General features: G+C 59.5%; 4 protein-coding genes across 6 annotated transcripts; 2 read left to right on the top strand and 2 right to left on the bottom strand.

Annotated features, from left to right (window-relative positions):
- Positions 1-3,495: 3,495 nt before the first annotated feature.
- Positions 3,496-4,542, top strand: TMEM190 (transmembrane protein 190). The gene is made up of 5 exons (NM_001205559.1): positions 3,496-3,553; positions 3,639-3,674; positions 3,927-4,052; positions 4,130-4,214; positions 4,305-4,542. Exons 1-5 carry the CDS (start codon positions 3,496-3,498, stop codon positions 4,540-4,542), a joined length of 543 nt encoding a protein of 180 aa, NP_001192488.1.
- Positions 4,543-5,454: 912 nt separating this feature from the next.
- On the bottom strand, positions 5,455-8,598 carry TMEM238 (transmembrane protein 238). The gene is made up of 2 exons (XM_024979372.2): positions 8,019-8,598; positions 5,455-5,582 (listed from the first exon to the last, which is right to left on the bottom strand). Exon 1 carries the CDS (start codon positions 8,563-8,565, stop codon positions 8,026-8,028), a length of 540 nt encoding a protein of 179 aa, XP_024835140.1. The 5' UTR covers positions 8,566-8,598; the 3' UTR covers positions 5,455-5,582; positions 8,019-8,025.
- A 1,658-nt stretch (positions 8,599-10,256) lies between these two features.
- On the top strand, positions 10,257-13,013 carry RPL28 (ribosomal protein L28). 2 transcript variants are annotated; one of them, NM_001035503.2, is made up of 5 exons: positions 10,257-10,290; positions 10,647-10,735; positions 10,816-10,939; positions 12,600-12,718; positions 12,873-13,013. In NM_001035503.2, the coding sequence occupies exons 2-5, from the start codon at positions 10,655-10,657 to the stop codon at positions 12,960-12,962; spliced, it is 414 nt and encodes a 137-aa protein (NP_001030580.1). In that variant the 5' UTR covers positions 10,257-10,290; positions 10,647-10,654; the 3' UTR covers positions 12,963-13,013. The 2 variants fall into 2 exon arrangements, with proteins under 2 accessions (NP_001030580.1, XP_005219774.1); XM_005219717.4 differs by having other exon boundaries at positions 10,257-10,419; positions 12,873-13,009.
- A 5,984-nt stretch (positions 13,014-18,997) lies between these two features.
- Positions 18,998-24,876, bottom strand: UBE2S (ubiquitin conjugating enzyme E2 S). 2 transcript variants are annotated; one of them, XM_015458384.3, is made up of 4 exons: positions 24,775-24,876; positions 21,908-22,055; positions 20,289-20,479; positions 18,998-19,465 (listed from the first exon to the last, which is right to left on the bottom strand). In XM_015458384.3, the coding sequence occupies exons 1-4, from the start codon at positions 24,802-24,804 to the stop codon at positions 19,136-19,138; spliced, it is 699 nt and encodes a 232-aa protein (XP_015313870.1). In that variant the 5' UTR covers positions 24,805-24,876; the 3' UTR covers positions 18,998-19,135.
- Between the last annotated feature and the right edge of the window lie 203 nt (positions 24,877-25,079).

Raw genomic sequence — 25,079 nt, 5'->3', positions numbered from 1 at the left:
AGGAGACAGTGAGTTCACTCCTGTAAAGTCACAGTCAACTCTCGGTCGATGTGAACCATTGCCATTCTCACGGGTGATGTTTTATTAACATATCCAGGGAGACAGATACAAAGATGTGGCCCCTAGGGAGATGGAGATGGGGAGACAGGGAGAGCGCTGGGGGTGGGCAGGGATGGGGAGAATACGTGCAGACAGGCGGAGAAGCGCACAGGGGCTGGAGCCGGAGGGGGACACAGATTCCAGGGGACAGCGATGCCAATACAGACGCACATATACCGGGGAGCACCAGGGGTACGGAGCAGAGGTGGCTCCCGGGGTTCATGGCAGGACGAGTGAGGGACCCAGGCAGGAGCCCAAGCCCCCAGGAGCAGCCCCTAGGATTAAGGTAGCAAAGGAGGACGGAGGAACGTGAGACGTCAAAAGGTGACCAGGACTTTCGAAGGTCTCCCTGCAGAGCACCCCCCGCCACGCTGTCCCCAGACTGTGCTAAGCGGCTGCCAGGGAGACCCTTGGGATGGATGGAGGCTGGAGGCCCCCCTCCCATACTCCACCACTTGGGGGGCGACTGCTGAGGCCCCCGGGGAGGTGAGGTCACAGCCCCCCACGGTGGGACATGACCTCATCGCCTCAGGTGAGAGCTCGCTCTGCCTCTCTCAGTCTGCCTGGCCACCCCTGCCAGGGCCCCCCAGGGGCCCTCCCCAGCCCCCGCGAGCGCTGGGACCCAGGCCTCTGACCACTGGGTCTCCGCCCCTCAGGGGGCCTGTTTCCGGCTGAGTCAGCGTGGGGGGCCCGAGGCTGCGTCAGTGAGGGGAGAACTGACGTAGCCCCCCCCAGACTGGCGGGGCCAGCCAAGGTGACTCAGGCCACCAGCCTGGGGGATGGCCTGGCCCGAGGGGGTGTGGGGGCCTGGGCCTGGGGCCAGCCTGTCGGAGGGCAGCCCCTCCACTGACAGGGGGCAGGGCAGGGGAGGTGCCAGCCCCCACCCGCTGCTTCAGCCGAGGATCACAAGAATGCCCCCCCAGCCTCCTCCCTCTCTCTCGGGGGTCCAGACCCCCAGCCTCCACCTCCTCCTTCATGTCCAGGAGCCCAGTTCCCAACCCCCTCCTCCCGCAGACCCAGGTGTCGTTCAGGCGGGAAACCTTCGTTTCTCGAAAGAAAGATGGAGAGACCTTGTGGGCATGCTACAATCTGGGGAGTGCAGTCCAGAGTCCGGATACGGGTCAGCGGCCCACGCCCAGCGCCAGCCCCCTCCTCGGCCCCCACCTTGAGGGCGTGGGAGTCATCTCCCCACTCAGGGTAGGGGGCGGGCTGCAGGGGGCTGGTGGGAGTTCTCAGGTCTCCCGGGTCTTCCCCGAAGGTGGGGACACTTGGGCCACTTCTGCAGAGAGGCAGAGACAGACCTCAGGGAAAGACACGGTGGAGATCACAATGACAGGAGATGACAGTGACAAAGGGAGACGGGACCACACTGAGGCACCAGAGAGAAAGAGATGCAAACAAACAAAACGTTGGAACCCACAGAGACACAGAGAGACAAGCTCAGGGACTTAGAGGCAAACACGGGGAGAGGCCCAGAGGGGATTCGGGCGCTGAGGGGTGGTCACAGACGCGGGGGGTGGGGGGGATGCTGCTGGGAGATGACGGGCCCCAGGGGGTCCTTGCTCATGGGCTGGCCCCCGGCTGAGGTGGAGCTGGCCGGCGTGAGGTCAGCAGGTCCGAGGCTGTGTGTGTCCGTCTGTCTGTCCCTGGGGGGTCCTGTCTGGCCTCTGGGGGGTGACGGGGCAGGCGGGCCGCAGAGGCAGCCCAAACCTGTCATTAGCGGTGAGGGCCATGACGGTGGGCCCCCCCAGCCCCAAGCCGCGGTCCAGGGCCCGCGGCCCCGCCCCCCACCCCCTCCTTGATCCCTGAGGAATCCCGGGAATTGGGAAGTGGGTCCAGATGATGTTGACACAGGAAATGGTCAGCAGCTGCTGGGCCTCAGCCCCGCAACCCCTCTGACCCCCACCCCCGGCCCCCTGCCGAGCCCCTCTGACCTGTGTCATCTCTGACGAAGGCAACCCCAGCCCCACTCAGCACCCACCAGGATGTTTACAGGAGGTGGGGAGGCCGGGAGGCAGCCTCACAGGGCTTCTGGGGAGTGGGCTCTGGACTCCTGGTCAGCTGCCCTCAGACCTCGGCCCTGCCCCCTTGCACCCTCAGACTGAGTCAGGACCCCCCGGGCCACCTCTGTCAGACCTGAGTCAGGACCCCCGGCCCCCCCTCCTCAGACCTAGGGGCCCAGGACCCCAGCTCCTCCTCCTCAGACCCGGGGGTCCAGGCCCCCATCCCCTCCCCCCTCAGACCTAGGGTTCCAGACCCCACGCCTCCTTCTCAGATCCGGGGGTCCAGGACCCCAGCTCCTCCTCCCTTAGACCCAGGGATCCAAACCCCCAGCCCCTCTTCCCTCAGGAACACAGGGGTCCAGACCCCACATCTCCTCCTCAGACCCAGGGATCCAGACCCCCAGCCCCTCTTCCCTCAGGAACACAGGGGTCCAGACCCCATGCCTCCCCATTCAGACTCCGGGTCTGGACACTCCAAGGGCAATGAGCCCCATCCTCACTGGCTGGAAGCTGAGCGCAGGTTCAGGGGAGAACTCAGGATCAGTTCCCAACCCAGTCCCCAGGTTGGCCTCCTCCCCTACCACTGGGGAACCAGACCAGAAGCCTGGGGACCCCAGTTGGGTGTGTTCCCCCGTTTGCGGGTGCAGAAACTGAGATGCGCTAGACGGGGCTCCTTTCCTATGACCCCCCTCCCCCCCCCCCCGCCCCACCAACCAGGCTTCAGAGCTCTTGGATCCTGGGGGTCCCAGCCCTCTGGTTGGTTACACATTCCCCATCGGAGGCCTGGGTGCCCTTGGGACCAGGGGGTGCCTGAGCAGGAGCTATGTGGCCTGACCCCCATTTTCCTCATCACCCTCCTAGGTCTGGTTGCTCGGGAGCCTCCCTAACAATGGGGCTCAGTGAGGTCCTCTGGGCCTCAGGCCCCCCACCCCTGGTTGCTAGGGAGGCCCTCCCCCTGGCAACCAGGTCTGAGGAGCTTTGGGGCCCCCTGGACCTTCCCCTCAGGCATCAGTTTACTAAGCAGAGGGAGGCCTTGGCAAGAGGTCTCGGGGTGCCCACTCTTGGGGTCCCCTGGTTGGCAAAGGGGAGATGACTTAGACTCCCCCTTGCTTTGCACCCGGTTGTTGAGAGGGCTCTTCTAACACCAGGGCCCCATCCCACCCCAAGGCCCCTTCCACCTGGTTGCTAAGGAAGCAACTCCCTAGCAACCAGGCATGACCAGGCCAGTGTGACCCCCCCCTTTTTTGCTTCCCCACTGCTGAGGGGGCTCCCTAGCAACAGAACTTAGAACTTTAGGGGTCAGGCAGGGAGGTGGGCGGGGCCAAGCCGGTTGCTGGGGTGATGGCCTTCAAGGTCTCTCCCCACAGAGGCCCCAGAAGGCTGGGGAGGCAACATGGTCGGCTCTGGGATCCCAGCTTTGGGTCTCCTCCTGCTCATGCAGGGCTCAGCAGGTGAGGGCGCTGGCGAGAGGGTCGGAGGGCGGAGCCGGGGGCCTCCTCAGCCACCAGTCTCCCCACACGGCTCTTTCTTTCACAGACGGGAATGGAATCCAGGGATTCTTCTATCCATGGAGTGAGCAGTGGAGGACACCCGGGGTCCCCCCGGGGACAGAGAACCCAGACTAGACCCCCGGGTCTGAGGGAGGGGGGACTGGGGGTCGGAGGGAGGAGGGGCTGGGGGTCTGAGGGAGGAGGGGCTGGGGCCTGGACTCTGGCTCTAATAGAATAGGGGCTGGGGACCCGGGCTGGAGTGGGCTCTGGGCAGGCGGCCTCGGGCCCGGCCGTGGGCTCCGTGAGGACGCTGCCCCTCGTGATGGGTCCCCAGGTTGTGAAGGAGACGTGTGGGACCGGGAGAGTTGCGGGGGCCAGGCGGCAATCGAGAACCCCAATCTCTGCCTGCGTCTCCGATGCTGCTACCGCGACGGGGTCTGCTACCACCAGCGTCCGGATGGTGCGCGGGGAGCCGGGGCCCCGGGGTGGGGGCTGGCGGCGGGGAGCCCTGGGTCTCACCGCCCCCGCTCTGTGCAGAGAACATGCGGCGGAAGCACATGTGGGCGCTGGGCTGGACGTGCGGAGGCCTCCTCTTCCTCATCACCAGCATCTGCCTGTTCTGGCGAGTGGGGCTCGGGAAGCGGGCGGGCGCCCCTGACCCGGGCGTGGGGGCAGGGGGACGGCGCGGCTGACGGTGTCCCCTCCCCGCCAGGTGGGCCAGGCGACACGACATGCTGCGGCTGCCCTGGTTCCTGAAGGGCAAGTGCGACCTGTCCAGGACCGTCTCTTTGTTGTCCAAGGACCGGACTCCGAGCGAAAAGAAGACGCCCTCTGTCGGCAGCATCCCCCCCGCCGCGCCCACGGAAGGGGCCCTGGATGTCTCGGGGGGCACCGAGGGGGAGGGGACGGAAGGGGGCGAAGAAACGGAAGGGGGGGACGAAGATGATTAGGGGCGCCCCCTGGAGGGGCCCCTCAATACAGACGTAGCACAGAGATGCTCGGTCTCTTTTATGAGAAGCATGAAGCAGAGGGGCGCAGTGCTGGGAATGTGTGTGTGTGTGTGTGTGTGTTTTGGGGGGGTCTTGGGCTGACAGGGGTGGGGGCCTGGGCTGTGATCACGGGGGATGCGAGGGGACAGGCGTTTGGAATGAGAGAGGCCCAGAGTAAGTGCGGAGGATCTGAGCTGAGAGGTACTTGAGCTAACGGGCACCCTGAGTTTGAGTGTAGGTCCCGGGCTGTAATCAGCGGGGGTCTAGACCGAGGGGGTGGGGATGAGTGGGGGTGGCCTCAGCTGAGACTCCAGCTGGGCTTGGGGGGTGGGATTCACGGGCAACCGAGCCCCTCATCTGTCCTTCTGCCACTGTCTGACAGTCTCTGCTGCCCACCCGCCGGCCTGTGGGATCCTGCGGCCCTTGGGCCAGCAGCCGCTCGCCCTGCTTTCCACCGACGCTGGACGACTGCAGGCCTCGGCCTCGGGACGGAAACCTTCCCGGAATCTCCTTACGGTTGAAGACTCATCCTGCCCGGCCCCCTTCCTCCCCTCTTCCTTTCTCAGGAGACAGAGCCCACACCAGCCTACCCTCCACACGTGTTTTGTGTTTTCCCCAATAAATATCTTGCAGTCTTTGTCCCTCGTCTACCTCTCCGGGGACCCAAACTAACCGAGGACACTGGGCTGCAGGAGGTCTGGATGGGGGGTTGGGACTGGGCTTGAGATTCTGGCCTCCCTGCCCGACCCCCCCCCCCAACTCCCCGCCCCTGGCTCCTGTGCCCCCTCCACAAGGGGGCAGCCTGGACAGCTGGGCTCCTAGGGCCCCTTCCCCTACTCCAGCAGTGTCCCTCCCCAGACAGACATGCAGTGCTGGGAGGCAGAGCCGTTTATCTGGGGCAGGAGAGATGGGAGACAGGCAGGCATATCCTGGTGGCCAGGGGCTGCTGGGGGCGGCAGCACGTCTCCATCGGGCGCTCACAGCTGGGGCCACGCGTTCATCTGCAGAAGGGAGGGTGGGGTTAGTGGCGGCTCAGGACCCCTGCATCCCAGGTCCACCACGCACGGCCAGGGGCCCCTTCCTCCTGCTTTGGCCCCTCACAACGGACTCTCACACTTGCTCATTCAGGGCTCCTCCGTTCTTCACAGCCTGCTGTGCAGCAGCAACTGCGCCTTTAACGCAGTGGACCCCAGGGGTACAGGGTGGGGGACGAGAGGCAGGCAGAGGCCGAGAGAGGGAGAGAGAGAAGTCGAGGGGACCACAGAGGCACAATGATACAAAGGGACACGGGAGATGGACTGTGACAGACACAGGGACACAGAGAGACAGAGAGGCGGAGACAGAGAAGATTACACGGGGGAGAAACGACACGGGCTGGTGATGTGCATCTCAACGGGTTTTGGTCCCAGAGGCAGAGAGGAGCGCCTCGAGTCCCACCCACAGTCCCTCTGTTCAGCTTCTAGTTCTCTGTCTTTTGGGTGCTGGAGCCACCTCGCCCTGCCCATGGTAAGAGTCCTGTCTTTGGACAGGCCCGTTCTCCTTCTCAGAGGGGCCTAGAGTCTGATCAGCTTGGCCAGTTTCTGGCAAGTGGTTCTGGCAGCAGAGGCCCGCCACAGCTGGGTTAGACTTCTGGGCAAGGTAAAGTGTTTCCAGGGGGTAATGTTAACCACTGCTGGTTATTTCTGCATGGTATGTCAAATTGTGTGTTAGCTCATGCTTTGTCTATGCATACATTTGTTCGTCTTCAACTGTTTCCTCATCTGAACCACAGAACGTAGCATATGATCTGGGTGACTAGTCTCGAAATTCTCTCACACACACACAAAAGGTATATAACCAGCATCCTTCTGGTTGAGAGGAGGAAAGTTAATTCATCACCAGTAGAGAATGTCTTAGGACACGGATTTAATGCGTTTATGGAACCCCTCATTTGGGAAACTGGTTCGGTCATCCACCCATTGTTCCACTTACCTATCCACCTACCAACCAATCCTTTCATCTGTCCTCTCATCTGTCTGCCTACCCATCTGACCCAAATCCATTCACCTATCCATCCACCTAACTGCCATCAATCAGTCCCACTGTACTGGGAATTCCCTGGAGGTCCAGAGGTTAGGACTCAGCACTTTCACTGCCGTGGACCTGGGTTCAGTCCCTGGTCAGGAAGTCTAAATCCGACAAGCCACACAGTGCAGCCAAAAGCAAAATACCAAAACCCCCACCGTATCCATCCATCCACCCACCTATCCATCAACCAATTCATCCATCCACCCATCCATCACTCATCTATCCATCCATCCACCCACCCACCCAATCATCAGCCTCTGACTTCCTGAGTTCACTCTTAGCTGGAGAATGCTAAGAACAAAGACACCAGAGACCCAGATCTTACCCTCTAAGGTCTCCCTCTTGGCTGTGAGAGACAGTATCAGTACACACACACACACACACACACACAACACATGGCAATACAGACAATAAAAGAGGGTAACTCAGACCATGAGAAGACCCAGAAAAAGGCACTGAAATCGGAGTAGGATCATAAAAGACATCTGGTAAACTCTCTGTGCAGAGTGAAGACTAAAGTGCACCCGATGAAGGTAAAGGCGTGGACAGAGGCCAATGGTGCGAGACATCCCAACCATGATGGACAGGGGTGGGGGGAAGGGCTGTCATCATCACTGCAGAGAAGGCAGGAGAGTGGGCGACACACACAGTGAGCGGCTTGGATTCAACCAGAGGGCAGCAGGGAGCCACAGCAGGTCTCTGCACTCTGGAGAGTACAACAACTAGCCCCCCTTGGGCAAGAGGTGGCACCTTTTGGGGACCTCAGTGTCCTCCCTGGGATGTTACGGTAATACTAGTGACCTCAGAGACTGTTACATTGGGAGGACTGGATGGGAAATGAGACTGGGTGTGCCTGGAGACTGGAGACACTGGGACCAATATCCCCAAATATCCAAGGAGCCGATAGTGACTCTCCGGCCCTCATGGCTGAGGTGTGTGTTTAGTCGTTCAAGTCATGTGCGATTCTTTGCAACCCCATGGACTGTATGTAGCCCACCAGGCTCCTCCATCCATGAATTCTCCAAGCAGGAATTCTGGAGTGGGCGGCTAGGCCCTTCTCCAGGGGATCTTACTGATCCAGGGATCGAACCCACGCCTCCTGCACTGCAGGTAGACTCTTCACCATTTGAGCGACCTGGAAATTCCCACGTCTGGGGACGGGCTCTCATTTGTCTCTCTTGGCCTACACTCACGCGTACTGTCTCTGGGTCTTCGTCCTCTGGTCTCTGCGTTCTTCGCTTCTCTCCCTCCCGATCTTGACCTCTACCTGTCTCTCTTCCCCGCGTGTCCCTGTCCCCGTCTCTTCACCTCCCTGTCCCTTTGACGTCTCTCCCCTCGTCCCCGCCCCGCCCCGCCTCCCCACCCCTCACCTCGGGCTCACTCGGTGCCCGCTCCCGCCGCCCCGGGCCCGGCCTCCAGCGAGGCGAGCTGAAGGCGCACGCGGCGGGAACCGGCGGCGGGCGGCGGGGGCGTGCGGGCGGCGCGGCGCGCTCCCCGGGAGCCGGGCGCGGCGCGCCGGCCGGCGGCGGAGGAAGCCGGCGCCGACCAGCGGCGGGAGAGCTTCCGCGCGAGGCGGGCGAGCGCCGAGGGCCTCAGGCCGTAGTCGCGCTCGAGCTCCTGGCGCGAGATCTCGATGTTGCCGGTGTACCAGAGGATCCAGCCGAGCAGGCTCAGGAAGACGAGCAGCGCGCCCGTGTAGATAAGCAGGTCGCCGAAGTCGCGGCCGCGCACCTGCAGCTGCGCGAACACGCCGGTCAGCAACGCCGCCATGCCCGCCACGTCCAGCGCCACGGCCAGCAGCAGCGCCATCCGACAGCGGCCCAGGCCGGACACCAGCCCCGGCGCGCCCGCCGCCGGGGACGGTGCACCGCTCGGCGGGGTCCCGGGCGAGGTGCACACGGCCGGCGCCGCCGCCATGGCTGGCTCTGACCCGCGGAGAGCGCGTTCCGCGTTCCGGGTGCGGCCCGGGGCGGGGTTAGGGTTCTGCGCCAGGTATGCCCGGCGCTCTCCTGATCACCTGGGCTGGGCCGGGTGTGGAAGGGCCCGGCCTGGGGGCGCCCTGGCCCTCAGGAGCCGATGCTGGGGCCGGCTGGGCGCACAGGTTAGTGTGGCCCGGGCCCCCTGTGCCCCCAAGGAGTCTGAAGCCGCACGTGGTCAAATTCAGGACTTTGTGATGGCGGCACCGTAAGGCGCGGGGGGAGCCCTGGCGTTGTTTCTCTGCCTGCCTCCCGCGCCTCCTGGGCAGTGGGCCCCGCGGTGGAGACACGTGGGGTCAAAAAACAAGGATCAGACAAAGCCCTGGATCCCCAGGAGGAAGCAGAGGATCAGCAAGTCAGGGCGCCTTAAGGGATGGAAGTGGGCACTTATTGCCTGCCTGCCGAGGTCGCCTGTGTGGTCCAGAGAGAATGATCCCAAAGACAGATCCTGTGGATCGGACTCACAGGAACTCTGTCGCCACCATCAGATTTAGAGCACGCCACTGGAAGGAGCAAGGCAAACCCCAACGTCCCTGTTTCCTCAGATTTCTCCTGGGGCCTCGGGACTGTCGGGACTCATTAGGGGCAAATCCAAGGGCAAGTAGATGGACAAAGTCTCTGCCCTCGAGGAGTTCCTGGACATAATCACGAGTTGTCCTGATGGAGGTGACATAAGGCCCTGTCGTTCCTTCTGTTCACTTGGGAGTCTCGCCAGGCTGCGACAGAGATGTATCAGGCGAGGTTCTTTCCCCTTAAGGAGGACCCTGACAAGAGAAAAGAAAAGTTGCATAAAGTGTAACGGCCGTGAACGGTGCTGGTGGGAATGGGGCGCCAGGCCGCAAGGTACAGGGAAGAGGGGGAACGGGAATGGAAGCTCTAAGAGAACCAGAGGTTTCGCAGGCAAATCTCCTCTCCTCCAACACAACTCGCCCTTAGAGGAAATCCACGTCCCCCCAGGGTGGCGGACTGCGAAAAAGTTCGGTCCAACTTCTCTCTAGACTCACAGGGTTCAGGCGTTGAAGAGGGGCCGGGGGAGGGCGAATTGAGAGAAGGGGCTCCCGGGGATAGCCGAAGCTTTCCGAAGGTGGCCGAATGGAGACCGAGTGTTTCCGAAGCGATCCGAAGTGGGCATGGGGGCAAGAGGACGGAAGGTGGCCCTCTTTCCGAAGGGCGTTTCCGGAGAGTTCCGAAGATGTTCGAGCGGGCCTGCTGCCTTCGTCGGGAATAGCCGACGGTCTACGAAGAAGCTGGAGGCCCTTGAAGTTCCTGGAACTAGGGTTAAATAGTTCACGCACTCACAGGTTCATTTATCAGACAGATGTGTAGTGAGCACCCATACTGTGCCAAGCATTGGGTGGCCATGTTGGAAAGAAGCCTCTGAGGAAGGGGACTTGGGGGCCTCTGGAGCGATACCCGTTCGGAAATCCGGCCGTGGAGTTCCTAGGACACGTGAAGGGCCCTCCCTAGCGGAAGGCTTCCGAAGGGCCCCGAACGGTTGGCGACTGGCTGGCGGAAATAACCGAACGTTGACGAGCTGCCTCGGAGACGGGGTTAGCCGACCGCACGCGCGTGTCCAGACAGGAAGCGGAAATGCGTGTCGATATTAAAGGCGTCGCCCCGCCCCTAGCGTGCCTCTTTCCGTCTCCGGCCGCCGCACCAAGAGGAGGTGAGTGGAGGCTTCTTCCTCTTCCCGCGTGCCTATCTCTCGCGCCCGCGGCCTGTGTTTGTGCCCCGGCCTGGTCGCTCTCACCGCGCCCCTCGCGTTCTTGGCTGCTCTTCGGCGCTGCCGCCTTAGGTCTCTGTGGTTTCTCATCGCCTTGTCCCCTGTAGTGAGTCTCGGCCGCCTGAGTTTAGCCCCGCCGCCTTAGGCCGCTCAGCCCCACCTGGCAGACTTCTAGGCGCCCTCGGCCCACGTGGTGCGGCCCCCCCCCCATTCCCCGCGACGACCCAGAACACCCCTTCTCTGTGGTCAGGTTTCTGCCTGCTGCTCCCCTGACGTTTCCCGCGCCCCTTTCCCCGCAGTCGCCGCCATGTCCGCGCATCTGCAATGGATGGTCGTGCGGAACTGCTCCAGCTTCTTGATCAAGAGGAACAAGCAGACGTACAGCACCGTAAGTGGGGCCCGGACGCCTCGGTCGGAGGGAGGGGCCTGCACTATCTCCTCACGGCCGCGATTCGTTCCTGTTCCCAGGAGCCGAATAACCTGAAAGCGCGCAACTCCTTTCGCTACAATGGGCTCATTCACCGCAAGACCGTGGGTGTGGAGCCGGCGGCGGACGGCAAAGGGGTCGTGGTGGTGATGAAGCGGAGATCCGGTGAGCCTTTACCCTGGCTGGGCCCAGGCAACTGACCCCCATCCGGGGCAGGGGGCTGTGGCTTTTCAGTGTCGGTGCTTGTGCTGTTGAATCAGGATTCCTGGGCTCGAGGTGTTTGCTTGGGAGGCTGGTTCCTTTCCAAGCGAGCCTCCAAGTTACACGAGCTCATCATCTGAAAAGCGGAGAAATTTATAGGACCGGAGTCAGGACTACAAAATTGCCGCTGTTTGATGATGTTTTAAGAATAAATTCTTGAAGCACCCCAGGTGGAGGTGGCCGTTAGTCTCTCCACAAATGGGGAAACGGAGGCAAACAGATGAGGGACCGACCTTTAGTTCCCACATGTGGAAAGAGAAGCTTCTGAAGCAGTAGTTAGACTCGAGTTGTGGCTGGGGGAGCTCAGAAGGAGGTCTCAGCATCCCATCCCACCCCCCCCATAAACTGGTTTCCCCCACAGACTTGCTCTTTAGACTCTTTAGAGGGGTCAAGGGGAAGAGGGGTTTCTGGATAACAGCTGAGTTACTGTATCACACCTTCAACACTTGTTTTTAAATGGGCACTGGGTTTTATGAGATAGGAACGAGCTTTTCCAGGTCCCTGATTGATTTCTCTGTGGGTTCTGACTTCTGTGTCCTGTTCATTGACAGCACCGACCACAGCTGCTGCCTTGTGGGTCTCACAGGGACGAGGGTTAGCCTCTCTTCCCAAGAGTGCAGTCCCGGGGCAGCCAGTTGGTTATGCTGTTAGGCTTCCCAGATTCCCACACTCTTGAGAACCCTGTTCTCGGGTGCTGGGTCCCAAAACCCTTGCTTTGTCTTGTTGGATTGTTGGTGGCTCTTTCTGGGCTGTCAGAAACTGGGTTGACCTGAGGGGGTAATGTGGGCTCCCTTCTGGGGTCAGCAAAGGCTAACATCAAACCTCCAGTGTGGTACGGGGTCCTGGGCTTCTTGGGGGCACCCAGAAGCATAGGATGCAGCCAGGACCCCATCAGCTCTGAGGCACAGTAAAGGGGGGATTTCATTTCCATCCTGTCTGGGCAGTAGAGAGCAGACTCCAGCTGTGTGCAGGTGAGGGGCGGATGCTCTGCACACCCAGACACACACACACACACATACATACACACACACACACACAGACACACCCCCCCCCACTGCCCTTCCTCCAGTCCCTCCTGTGGGTCCAGATCACCCCTCATTGTTAGGGGCCAGGCCTCAGAGCTCGGCCTTTTGGACTTTGTTGCCCAGACTGTGGTCGCTTGGGCCTGGGAGGGTGTGGACGTGAGAGGAGCAGAGCTGCTTTCTGGGGAGCACTCACTGCCTGGCCCGTGCGGCGCCAAGTGCCCGCCTCAGTTGGGCTGAGACGACTGCTGTGCACATGCGACCTCACACATGAGAGTCCACCTTTGTCCAGTGAGCTGAGCAGTGTTGTTTCCGGGCTGGGGTAGGGAGGACACACCTGTATCGGTGCAGAGCCTGGCCTGTGGTCGTCCCTATGAATGTGCCCTACGTGGAGCTGGGAGACGAGGCAGCCTCCTGCACTCACACGGCCCAGGCACTCGGTGTCTCTGGGTGGGATTCTGCCCTCACAACAGGTGTGGGCACCGACGTTCCAGACCCTCCCACTGACCCTTGGGCCCCCCCTTCTTCCCGTCCCCTGCCAGGCCAGCGCAAGCCAGCCACTTCCTACGTGCGGACCACCATCAACAAGAACGCCCGGGCCACCCTCAGCAGCATCCGGCACATGATCCGGAAGAACAAGTACCGCCCGGATTTGCGCATGGTGAGCAGGGCTGGACCGAGGAGGTGGGCGGGGGCCCGGGGCAACTGAGAGGGGTGGTCCTCTCCGGACTGTGGAGCAGGACCTGCGCTCTGGGAACACAAGGTTGGGGGCACAAGCTCCCAGGGGAAGTGACCTGAGCCTGCCTTGCCTACAGGCTGCCATCCGCAGAGCCAGCGCCATCCTGCGCAGCCAGAAGCCTGTGATGGTGAAGAGGAAGCCGAGCCGCCCCACCAAGAGCTCCTGAGCCTCTGGCCTCCCCTCCCCAGAGCAATAAAGCTGTCAGCCACCGCCTCCACCTGAGTCTTCTGTGCAGACACCCGTCTGTTCCCCAGGGACTACCGGCACCACACAGGTTCCTCAGCATCTTGGGTCTGAAGGGCCAGCTCCAGGCAGGGGGCTTGAGTCCGTGGCCCAGCGTTTCTGCCTGTCTGCCACATTCAAACACTCGGGAGACAGGAATTGCACATGAAGTAAAACCTAGAATCGTCACAACACCACACACTGCCAGTGCATGCTGAAACTTCAGGATAAACGTAATGTGGAAGTTTTTGGTCTCCAAATAGTCTGTCTCCTGAGGAGTGGGCATCTGGATGGAGGCTCAGTGCACCTCCTGTTCGGGTTGTTCTGTGGCCTGTGAAGGTGACGTGTGTGCTGTCTGGGACCCTGGCTGTGGACTGTTGTTCCTCTGGGGTGGTCTGGAAGCCCCAGTGGGAGCTGTGGTGGGGAGGAGAGGTGCAGACTGACCCTGCCCTCAGCTGAGGGTCCTGGGCAGCTCACAGTCTCCCAGGGGACCCTGCAGGTTTGAACTGAGGATCTTGGGACTTAGTGGTGGGCAGGGCCCACTCATGCCTTGGCCTTTGGTTCTGGGCCAAGTGCCCATCTGGGAAGGGAGCTTGTCTTTGGGGGCACCAGGTAGCTCCTGAGTCCAGGACCCTGTGGGGCCCTGTCCCCAGTGGCAGAGGGGAAGGCAGTCTGCAACGGCCACATCCTTGCATAGCCTCTTGGCTAGGAACCTACCTGGCCAGCCATCTGCCTCCTGCTGCATTGGGAGTGAGCCCTCCGGCCCTACAACCCTGACCTCATCTGCTGCCTCATTGCAGATGTCTGTCCCTCCACGCCTAGCCCCCCTCAGCTCTCCCCACTCCACTCTGCGGCAGAGCCTGCCTCCAGCCCTTGTCCAGGTGCACAGCTGTCTCTAGGGTCTCTCTTCGCTGGCTCTGAAGTTGGGTTTGCTCCTGGCTTCCTGGTGTCTGTTACAACCAGGATGTAGGCACCGCCGCTGGGTGCCTCCCTGGCTCCTATCAGCTTAGTTTCTAGCTGTGTGGCCTTGGGCAAGTGAGTGCCCCTCTCTGTGCCTCTTAGAATTAAGGAGGTTAATGAATGCCTGGGGGACAGCCTACATATGTGAGTGCGGTAATTAGGTGTTAGTAACGAGATCGACCTGTGGCATGTATATATGTGTGTACACAAAAGTATACGCAGATACTTGTGGAGTGGCTGTCTTCCAGACACCCCATGAAGCAGATATCCCCACCTTATAGATGTAGAAAGTGAGGCTCAGATGAGTAAAGGTTACCCACATCATGGCTCCTGGTATGTTCCCAACGAACCTACTGTGTGCCAGCCATCCTGCCTTCGTGAGGACCCTGCACCTCCCCCAGCTCTGCTCTGGGATCAGAAGCTCCAGCTTTCCTCAGCGGATGTGATCAGGAACCCTTCCTGCCGAACCTTCCTCCCCAGGTCTGTTCTCAACCCTGGTTGGGCAGTGTCTGTAGTTGCGGTGGAACTTCGGTGACTTAACATCTGCTCAGAGCTCTCCCACAGTTCCGGTCCCACTCCACGAGAGGCAGCCCTTGGCTGTAGCCCGCCCCCCTGCCGGCCACCTCTCACCGAGCCCCTTGCTGTTCTCTGGGAGGTACTTGCCTACACTGAGCCTTAGTCCCGGGAACGCCCACCCCAGTGAGTGTTTAGCCCAGCACCCCCAGCAGGCCAGAGGCATGCAGCCATGGGCGTCTGCTGTGCCGTGTGGCAGCTGTGGTCAGCTGCGGGGGTCTCCTTGTCTGCCCTGGATCCCTGCTGCTCTGGGCGCTCAGCACACATGCAGTCCAGCTGGGCAGATACACATCTGGCAAAAATGCTGGATGCCGTGACAAAGGGAAAATCTGGAAAGCAGCAAGAGAAAAGCAACTCATGAGGGAGGGCCAGACTGACTGCTGGCTTAGTGGGGACCGTGGGGCCAGGGTGGGGAGAGCGGAAGACAAGTGCCCAGAGACGCCCCCCTACCCCCCCCAACACCCCTCTCTGTGCCAAGCTGCCTGGGTGCCAGTTCTGTGCCGTGGCACTAGTCTCTCGGCCTTGGTTTCCCTCTACATGAAATGAGTTCCTTTTGTGTCTGATTCCTTGGGGCTCTGAGAAGCAGAGATCTTGGTTCTGTGTGCTGCGTCGTGTCCAGTGGTAACCTAGGGAACATTTGCAGAGTTGAGTGTAGGGCACGCCCTTGGCAGCTGCCCCACACAGGGTCACTCAGCAGTGGAAACCTGCTGTTGAGGGAGGGGCTGGCCTTGATTGAATTTCCGTCTGCATGGTAACCTCTAGGGCTCCACCACTCCTAGGCTGTGCAGCCTTGGGCTGGTTGCTTGACCTCTCGTGCCTATGACACGTCTACTTCGGTAGACCTTACATTCTAGGGTTGTTGAGGTTAAATGTGCAAAGAGCTTGTAACATGGCCTGCTGGGACAAGTCCGCAGATCTCCCTTGCATGTATGAATGGGTGCAATTTATCTTGAGCAGATGGACTCAGAACGAACACAAACATCTCTGTGTCAACAGCTACTTGCACACAAAACGATGCTTGGGTTTTTCAGAGCACTCTGAGGACGAATCCATGTGGTCATGCCTGCTGCTCCCAGTCTTCGTGAGTTATGTGAATATCCTTGTGCCCTCTGCTGCATTTCCTCCAGGCTGTCTCTACCCTGTCCAGGAATTTTAAAAATTTACTTTTGTTACTTTTGTAGTCATCTGCTGGAATAAAACCTATTCTTTAAAGTCTTCTGTTATGAAAATAACGTGTGCATGTGGTTTGGAGACATGCAAGGAGCCCAGGAGCCCAGTTGGGGACCCAACCATGCCACATGGCATGTGGGATCTTAGTTCCCTGACCAGGTATCGAACCCATGCCCCCTGTAGAGGAAGCATGGGGTCCTCACCACTGGAGAGCCAGGAAGTCCTCATGCCCCTTGGCCAGGCTCTCACAGCCAAACCAGCACATTGATTTCATCAACTTCGCATTTATGGAGGAGACGCAGCCAGGAGGCACCCTGTCCTGTCTTCACAATTTCTGTGTAAATCCAAAACTGTTGTTAAGTCTATTAAAGATGACTAAGTGTTCACCTCTCAGGTTGAGAAAAATCCAAGTTGGATAAAAATCAGTGCTGGTGAGGCTCTGGGCAGGGGTGGGGTAGGGGGTGGACACAGGTTGCTGGCGGTGTCAAGTGGTACAAACCCACGGGGAACGAGTTGGCAGTATCTGTACAGAGTTGCACATGGATGTACCCTCTGGCACAGGAATGTCACAGAAAAGGGTGACTCTGCAGACTTCTTGTGTGCCCCGGGCTCCATGCACCGAGGTAATTTCTTCCAGTGTTGTTGGTTTCTTTGCCATACATTGGGGTGCGACTGAGGGCATGGAAGGGCTGGGTGCTATAGGACAGCCAGCCAGACATGCTAAGTCAAAAAGCCCAGGTGTGACATGCTGTGTGCAGGTCACTGGCAGGTATACACAAACGAGACAGTGGACGTGCGAGCACAGGTGTTAGGGGACTTGACCTGCTGGTCCAGCGATTAGGACTCTGCGCTTTCACTGCCAAGGGCGCGGGTTCACTCTCTGGCCGAGGAACTAAGATCCCACAAGCCGTGTGGTATGGCCAAAATTATAAATAATAAAAAACATATGCTTAAATTTGGGGGGCTTTCCTGGTGGCCCAGTAGTAAAGAACCCACCTACAAATGCAGGAAATGCGGTTTCGATTCCTGGGTTAGGAAGATCCCTGGAGAAATGGCAACCCACTCCGGTATTCTTGCCTGGAAAATCCCATGGACAGAAGAGTCTGGTGGGCTACAGTCCATGGCGTCACAGAGTTGGACATGAATTAGTGACTAAACAACATGCTTAAATTTGCTTGCATTCCCATAGAATTTCCTCAGAAAAATACAAGAGAACCCATTGACACTGGTTGTCCCTGATTAGGGAGTTGGGTGTTGGGGAGATGGGAGTTTGAGGGAGCCATTCTAGTGAAACTTCATTATCTTTAAAATTTTTTAAAAGTCAAGACGTTGCATTTTGAATGGGTACCATGCACATGGTATTCCAGGCTCTTCTTTCTTGGGACAGTGTTTGCAGGCTAATGTCACCTTCTGGTTAAATTTGAAAAGAGAAACGGTAGCATATTTTATACAGTGTTGGCATGTTGCTCTTTCTTACGTAATATGTTTTGGAGATTGGTCCATCTCTCATAATGTGCTCCTTCATGTCTTTTGGTGTGTTTTGTCTTTTTTAAAAATTAAATTGGAGGCTAGTTACAATATTGTAGTGGTTTTTGCCATACATCGACATGAATCAGCCATGGGCGCACGTGTTCCCCATCCAGAACCCTGCTTCCACCTCCCTCCCTCCATGTCCTTAAAATCCTGAAATACAGCAGATGCACAGAAAAGCACACATTGACACATTTATGTTTTGCTCCTGGGCTCCTTGCTGCTTAGGGGTAACCAGTATCCTGAGCCTTAGGGAAACAATTTTCTTGCTCTCAAACACAGCGTGACCACCGTGGTATGTGTGTTTAGCAGCAGAGCTTGGTTTTGATGGTTCTGGAACTGCATGCGATGGCGTTAGGACTGTGGATCTACTGAACCTTGCTTGTTTGGCTGATGGCAAGCTTTTCCACGCTGCTGAGTGACGGCCCACTGCTCTTGTTGCTCCTCAACTGTATCCAGGTGTTTATACTGCTTGCAACCTGGGACAAACGTGGCTTTGCAGCTCGTGGTGTGTGTGCAAGAGTGCTGAGTAATGACATACTCGTGCTTCCGGCCTTTCCCCGTGTCTCCACGTGACTTGTTTCCCGCTCCTGCACCGTGGACTGGCAGAGCATCCCTGGCTCTGCACTTGGCACTGCCAGGTCTAGCGGGGTCAGCTCGGGGTTCCCATCACTTGTGATGGTGTGAACCTTTGCCTGGTCGTCGCTGAGATTCCCCCTTTTGTGACGTATTTGTGCAAGAGATTTTGCTTTCACATTTTTACTGACCTGTAGGGGCTCTTCACAAATTTAGATTTGTCCTTTCCGTTGTATGTCTTGTTAACTATCATCTTTCCCACTGAACAGAATTCCTTGTTTTAAATTACATGAAATTCTGAGATGTACTTTACAGAGTACAATACACCAAATTTAAATATACACATGTTCACATAATTATGCAGCCACGTGAGCCCCACCGTAACCGATCTGGAACGTGCTCATCACCAAGGTTCCGTGTCCTTGATCCTCCCTGATCCCAGCCAGCCAGGGATCTGCTTTTGGCTGCCGTCTAGAATTTCACGGAAGTGGAACCAAATATTTTGTACTTGTATGTGGCTTTACTCAGCGTTTTGTGTACTCAAGTCAGCTCCCTGCTGTCCCTTCACACTTCTCCAGGCTTTGCGGCCTCGCCCTGGTCCTCCACAGCCACCCACGGGTGCAGTGACTGCCACTCTGCCCTCCTGCAGATGAGGAAACTGGGCGGGGAAGAGGGCCATGCCCCAGACCCACCCCCCTTCCCACCCGGACAAGCTCCTGCAGTCAAGTTCTCCCCCAGGGCTTATCAAACAGCTGCATCTAATCAACTAGGCCCTGCCAAAGGGCCAGGTCAGCCACAAAAGGGGAGCGTGGGGTGAGGACCCTGGCAGATTGCAGCTGAGGACAGCCCCAGGCCCACAACCCTGGAGAAAGGAGCGGGCCTAGTCAGCTTCACTTGAGACCTGAGCAGCGACCCGCCCACCACGAGACCAGTGTCATGAGGCCTGGCAAGAGAGTCAGAGGCCCCCGGGAGCACACTCTGCAGCCAGAGCTGGACCAAGAACCCAGGGCAGGGCAGACACATGGGGCCCGCACCTGCCGCCTGGCCAGACCCCACCAGTCCGCTGTGCCTGTTTCAAGACGAGGTCAGGAGTGATCGGGACCAGGCCCCACCGACCACTGCACCCAAGACGGGCCAGGGTGCCGCTGCTCACAGCCCAGGCGGTGGAGGTGCAGAGCTGCTTTTCCAACTTTATTTAGAAAAACAAATCCAGGTCCCAGTGCCCTCGTGCCCTCCCCCACCCCAGCCATAATTTAAATAACTTAGAGACAGAGTCGGGTCAGGTAAGAAGGGAGGGGAGAGAGCCCACTACAGGCGCCGCAGTGCCCGCTTCTTGTCCGTCTTTTTCTTGGCTGCCAGCTTCTTGTCGCGCTCGCCCGCGTGCTTCTTGGCCATGGGCCCCTCAGCCCCTGCTGGGCCCCCAGGGGCTGTGGGGTCAGCAGTGGAGGCCGCCGCCCCACTGGCAGTGGCCCGGCCGGGCTCGGGCCTCCCACCGCTGGGCCCGCCGGCGCCGCCGTGGATCTCAGTGAGCAGGCGCGCGCGGGCTGCGTACTCCTCGTAGTTCTCCAGCAGCAGGCGGCCCGCCTCCTCGTTGAGGGCCGACTCGGGGTTGGGGTGGATCAGCAGGCACTTGATGGTCTGTGGGGAGAGGGCCGGGGTCAGGGGCCCGCCCCCCAGCCTCTCAGATCCCACACTGCCTCGCCTGCGGTGCTCTGGCCTGGCAGACCACACTCACCACCCGGTGGGCATGCGGGTACTCAGTGAGCTCACCCGCAGTCTCTCTGGCAGCCCCTACCAACACTCCAGGGAGAGGAGGAACAGGTCTGGGGTCAGTTTATCCTGGTGTTCAACCCTCCCGGTGCCCTGCAGGAAACCCCAACTCCCTGTCCTCCCTACTGTTTGCCCCAGGGGCTCATTAGAAATTCAGCTTTTTAAAAAACTTTTACCTTGTGAGGCAGGTGGGGAGAGGCACCAGGTGACCTCCATGCTCTAAGGGGCCCACAGGGACCCTGGGGCCCCACCTGGGGGGCGGGCGGGCATGGCTCTCCAAGGGGCAGGCCTGTGGCGGGAGGGGCAGCAGCTCCCCAGCGCCCACCCACTAAGCGTGGAACACCCCAGAAGGGACAATTAAAGACGTCCCGGGGTGGCACAGAGCCACTCCTGAGTGAGAAACAGCCGGATTATAGCGCTGATGGTTGCACTAGCTGTTCGGTGTCGGAAAGGCTCTCCAACCAGACGCTCGGCCCACACCTGCCAGAAAACTATCCCCACACAAATCCCTCGCCCGCCCCGTGGCAGAGCTCCCTGGGCGCTGCCTACCCTTCTACAAAAGCTGGAAACCTGGACTCTCATGTGGAGGCCCCCACCACTTCAGCATTGATTGCTTTAAAGAGGAACAAGGCTCTGTGGCTTGGACGTGACTGGGCCGGCCAGGAGGCAGTCAGGGTGCAGCAGAACTCACCAGAAGCACGTGCCGGATGCCCAGCTCAGCGGTCCAGTCCCTCTTGAGCACATTGACGCAGATCTCGCCATTGGCGCCCACATTCGGGTGGAAGATCTTCGTCAGGAAGTAGCCCTTGGGTGGGGAGGCCGGAAAGTCCTTCCCCAGCAGGAGTTTCATGCGGAAGAGGCCTCCGGCATACGGGGTCCCCTCTGGAATGCAAGGAGGGGACGCATCAGGAGGCTCAGGTCTTCCAGGCACCCCCAAAACCCAGCCTCCCCAGTCTATTGGTGAGGCAAGTGCCCCTCTTGTTTCCTTCCTCAGACTGGGAACTCTTGAGAGAACAGGGCTAGGTTCCCAGGGGCCTGCAGACCACCCCCGCCCCCACCCCGCCACCCCCCAGCTCAGAGCTAACCCAACTGGTGGTCCCCACCCACGGAGGCTCCTCAGTCCCCACTGAAGCCACAGCACACCATTCCCAAGTGGCACAGACATATATGCCCCCTCAGTCCCCCAGAAAAACATCTGTTTGGAAGTCTCTCAGGCAAGACTCAGGACAGTTCTGTACACTCCAAGGTCTCCCTGCTGCAGCAAACAGCCCTCTCATTCACCCTCCTGATAAGGTAAAAAACCCATGGGAGCCATTCCCAGGGCTGTTCTTGGTGCTCCAGACCCCACGTCCAACCCATCCAGTTCCCCCCATAAATCTGAGCCCCGCCTCAAGTTCAGCAGAACCACTTTGCTCACCTGATGGATGTCAGCCTCCAGCCTGCAACCCCACCCAAAGCCCCACTGAAGTCACAATGAAGTCCTGCTTTAAACCCAAGGGCTTCCTTTCTAAACTCTTTGAAGAGACCTACAGACCCTAAAAGATCTGTTTCCTGTAAGCTTCACCAGCCCTTTATTTTCTGTTCTTATAAAATATCTAATACACCCCAAGACTGCCAAAGGCCTTTTGGGATCCTCACCTCCTGCTGAGCCCGCATCAGGATGGGGTGAATCACCTTCTCACCATCTCAGAAAGCCTTCCCTGACCCTCTGCCCACAAACCTGATTCCAGACTAAGTCTTTTCATTACATGCTCTTCATTTAAATCGTAAAAATTCAATAACCTAAATGTAGTGCACGTGAAGTAACATGCTAAACCAACCTACAAGATCAAACAATTGCCTGTAGTGGTTTGGTTATTATCTCCCCCAAGCCTGTATCTGGCTTATTCTCTGCTTGGTCCCCAGAGCCCCAGACAGTGCCGACAGGAAGGAATCTGAGATGGTCCAACCCGCCCTCCCGGCCTTTGCTGACACTTCTCCCCACCTGGCATCCTCCTCCCAATCCCATGGAACTCCTACCCAACTTCAGGATGGAGGAAACACCCAAAGCCAAGCTAAGGACCCATTACATGCTCTCTTGGCCCCCAGAGTTTTTTCTCACCAACATTTAATGGGGAGACAGTACACAATTATTTGTCACTCTCACTGTCCAGCCCTGCACACCAGGAACACATGTAACAGGTGTGCCTGTCCTGCCCACCCTTGCGTCCCCAGGGTCTGGAAATTCACTTAAGAGTGGGAGCCTCCTATCCTGGCTCTAGGGTGACTAGGACTAGGAAGCGCACTCCTCCCTATCGTTCCCACACTCACCAGGGCCCTCAATGGTGACCTGCAGGTCGGTAAGGTCTTCCTCGTTGGGAAAGACCTTGATGCCATCAGGTGGGTCAGCGGTCAGCGTCGTCACCTCCTTGTACACCAGGCGGATGATGTGGGGGGGCAGGTTCTCCACGTTGGAGTTCTAAGTATGGAGACAAGCGGGTGAGCCACGGGCAGAGCCAGGGCGTGGAGCCTCCTGCAGGATCCGGGGCTGTCAATCAATCACCCCGAGCTCCCGGAACCCCCAACCCAGGAAGCTTCAAGCGACAGTCCCAGGATAACCCACTAGAAATGGGGCGCATCTCCGAGCTCCTGCGGACGACTCCACCTCCCCCACAAGCCCCCGAAGCCTGTTCGTAGCTCCGTACAGGCTTCCCAATGATTCTAGGTAAGCCCCAGGCCTACCTAGGTCCCTTTCCCCCATCTAATCTTGTTAAGACCACCCTGGAAACCCCAGATCGGTCCTGGAGACGGCCGCAGAGTGTTGTTGTTCCCGGAAGACCCACAGGCCTGCCCAAAAGGCCGGAGCCCTCCCCGGGACTCGGCCGGGCCTTTCCCTCCGCCCCGCCTACAGGAAGGCCCCTGGGCCCAACTCGGGCTTCGGACATCCAGGTGAGCTCTCAACCCCTCAAACCGCCCGCGAGAGGGTCCTGAGACCACGCCTCTTCCTCTACGGGGGCGGGGGGGGGGGTACCTCGCCCACCCTTCCCGGGCCTGGGCGCCGCACTCACCATGACTGCAGCCGGCCGGGGGCGGGTCCCCCCGACCCCCTTCCCGCGCTCTCCGGCCGCCTGCCGGGGCGGGGGGCCCAACTGCTGTCGCTGCGGCCCTAACGAGGCCCCGGCGGCCCCGCTCTGCTTCTCGCAGCCTCCGACGTCCGCCGCAAACCGTACAGCAGCTCCACCCGTCCCAGTGACCGGCCGCAGTAAGCCGGCCGCGCGCGCACGGGCACCCTTTTATATCCGCCTACAGGCCACGCCCCCTCAGGGGCCCCTCTCGCGGCGCCTCGACCCGTGACGTCAGCGCGCACGGTCTTCGGCGTTCGACGGGCTCGCTCCCTTCCTGCAAACTGCAGGCAGAAGTTGGAGAGGGGGCGCGCGGCGGGCCGGCCACTCGGGGCGCGGAGGGGTCCGGGAGGGGATCCGGGAGAATGGAGCGGTGGAGAAGGGGGAAGCAGAAAGGAAGAGGACGTAAAGGGCGACGCGAGCGCTGATTGGGCCGTTTGAATGAGACGCCTGCGTACGCGCGCGCCCTGACGCCCAGAAATCGCGCACGCGACTAACGGTCGGCCGTGGAACCTGGGCAGGGCGAAAGGAGGTGGGACTCGCGGGGTTTAAAAGGATGATAGAAGGCACTCCGACCAATAGGGACGCGCAGTCGTGGAGTGGCGTCACGAGACACGCGCGGGCCAATCCTTGACATAGAAGGCGGTACCAGAGGGGCGGAGAAAAGGAAATGACCAATGGGGGATCTGCCTAGCGCGGACCCAGGCTCTCACAGCCAATGAAGTTCGTTGGTTTTGTGTATGCAAATAAGCTCGCGGACACTCGCGCCCCTTCCTCAGCCCGTCGTGGGGGTGGGCGCTGGCCGTCGCGGTACGTTTTTCTTCGAGGCGCCATTTTGTGGTGGAATGACGTGTGACCTGCGTGCTGTGTAGCGGAGGTTCCAAGGCCAGTCAGCCCGGCGCTGAAGGCTTAGAAGCCTTGCCCTCCGATGTGTGACCTCTGGCCCCGGCAGGGCCTCAGTCTCCTGTGAGGACGGTGTCTAATAAAGAAGGAAGAGCCTTCAGGCCTTGCTGAGGGCCAGGCCTTACCTGTGACTGACCCCGTTCTTCCGCCAGCCAGGCCTCGTCAGGACTCCTTTCCCTGTTTGGGGACCCGGCCCTGCATGCCCCGGGCGGCCACGTATCGGCGCCCTGACAGCAGGACCCCCGGGAGTTGACCCGCCTCCTCGGCTACTGTGTGACCCAGCGCCTCCAGCAAGGTCTCTCAGACCCTCTAGAGAGGGTCCCTACAAGACCCCAAGTGGGGCCCTAGCTTCTGGAACTGCGGCAGAAACATGCAGAGACGCCCACCGCCCTAGCCAGAACTAGTGTGTGGCGGGTTGACGGCACTCGTGCGCCCCCCACGCCTCACCTTAAGTCCGGCCCAGTTAACACGCAAGGACTCTGACGGAAGGGGGGTTCTAGTGACTTGCCCAGGGCCCCCCGACTTGGACGAGGCGGAGTTGGGGGTCAGACTGATCTGTAGCTCCGGAGTCCACCCGACAGACAAGGACTGCTGGTGCTCATGAGAGTGATGGTTACTAACTCATGCTTGCTGGCCGGGGCACTGTTGTAGTTTATTTGCGTGTCTGATCTCATTGAACCCTGGAAACAACCCGGTCAGGTGGATGTTATGAGGTTCCTCTCTGGACACTGGCAGTTATTCAGTATGCTTTGGTTTTTTGAGCACCTTCCTTGGTGACTCAGTGGTAAGGAACCTGCCTGTAAATGCAAAAGACTCCCCTTTGAGCCCTGGGTTAGGAAGATCACCTGGAGAAGGACATGGCTATTCACTCCAGTATTCTTGTCTGGACAATCCCATAGGCAGAGGAGCCTGGCGGGCTATGGTCCTTGAGGTTGCAGAGTTGGACAAGACTTAGTGACTAAACAGCAACAGCCCTGTGGCAGGCAGGATGCTTTGGGGATACAGCTGAGAGTAAAAGGGACAAAATCCCTGTGCTCAGGGTGCTGACAACCTCGTGGGGAAGCCAGACAGTAAACAAGTAAGTATATCCTATCACGTCAGCGAGTGATAAAGACAGATCGGATCAGTCAGGGCCTGGGGTGCAGGGAGAGAGGGCTGGGGCTTCTCACTGACCTGTCGGAGGAAGAATTGCCTGGGCTCCATATGGCAAAAGCTCTTCAGAAAAAGGAACAACCCGAACAAAGGCGAGGCGAGGGGATCACGCGTGGTGTGTTTGGGGCACCACCGGGAAGCCGGTGAGGCTGAGTGGGCGGTGTGTTGAAGCGTTCAGGCCCTGGGGAGCCATTGGACGCTTTGATGGGCCGTGGGCGGGAGCAGACGGGCCGGCGAGCACGTTGGTGGCAGGGCGAGTGGGAGTGCTGGGGATGCCTGACGTGGACAGGCCCTGAGGGAGAAGGAAGGAATTGCCCGCAGCCTTA

This window comes from Bos taurus, chromosome 18, assembly GCF_002263795.3.
Source record: "Bos taurus isolate L1 Dominette 01449 registration number 42190680 breed Hereford chromosome 18, ARS-UCD2.0, whole genome shotgun sequence".
Lineage (NCBI taxonomy): Eukaryota > Metazoa > Chordata > Mammalia > Artiodactyla > Bovidae > Bos > Bos taurus.
The sequence above is the reverse complement of the archived record's forward strand: the minus strand, read 5'-3'. Positions and strand labels throughout refer to the sequence as shown.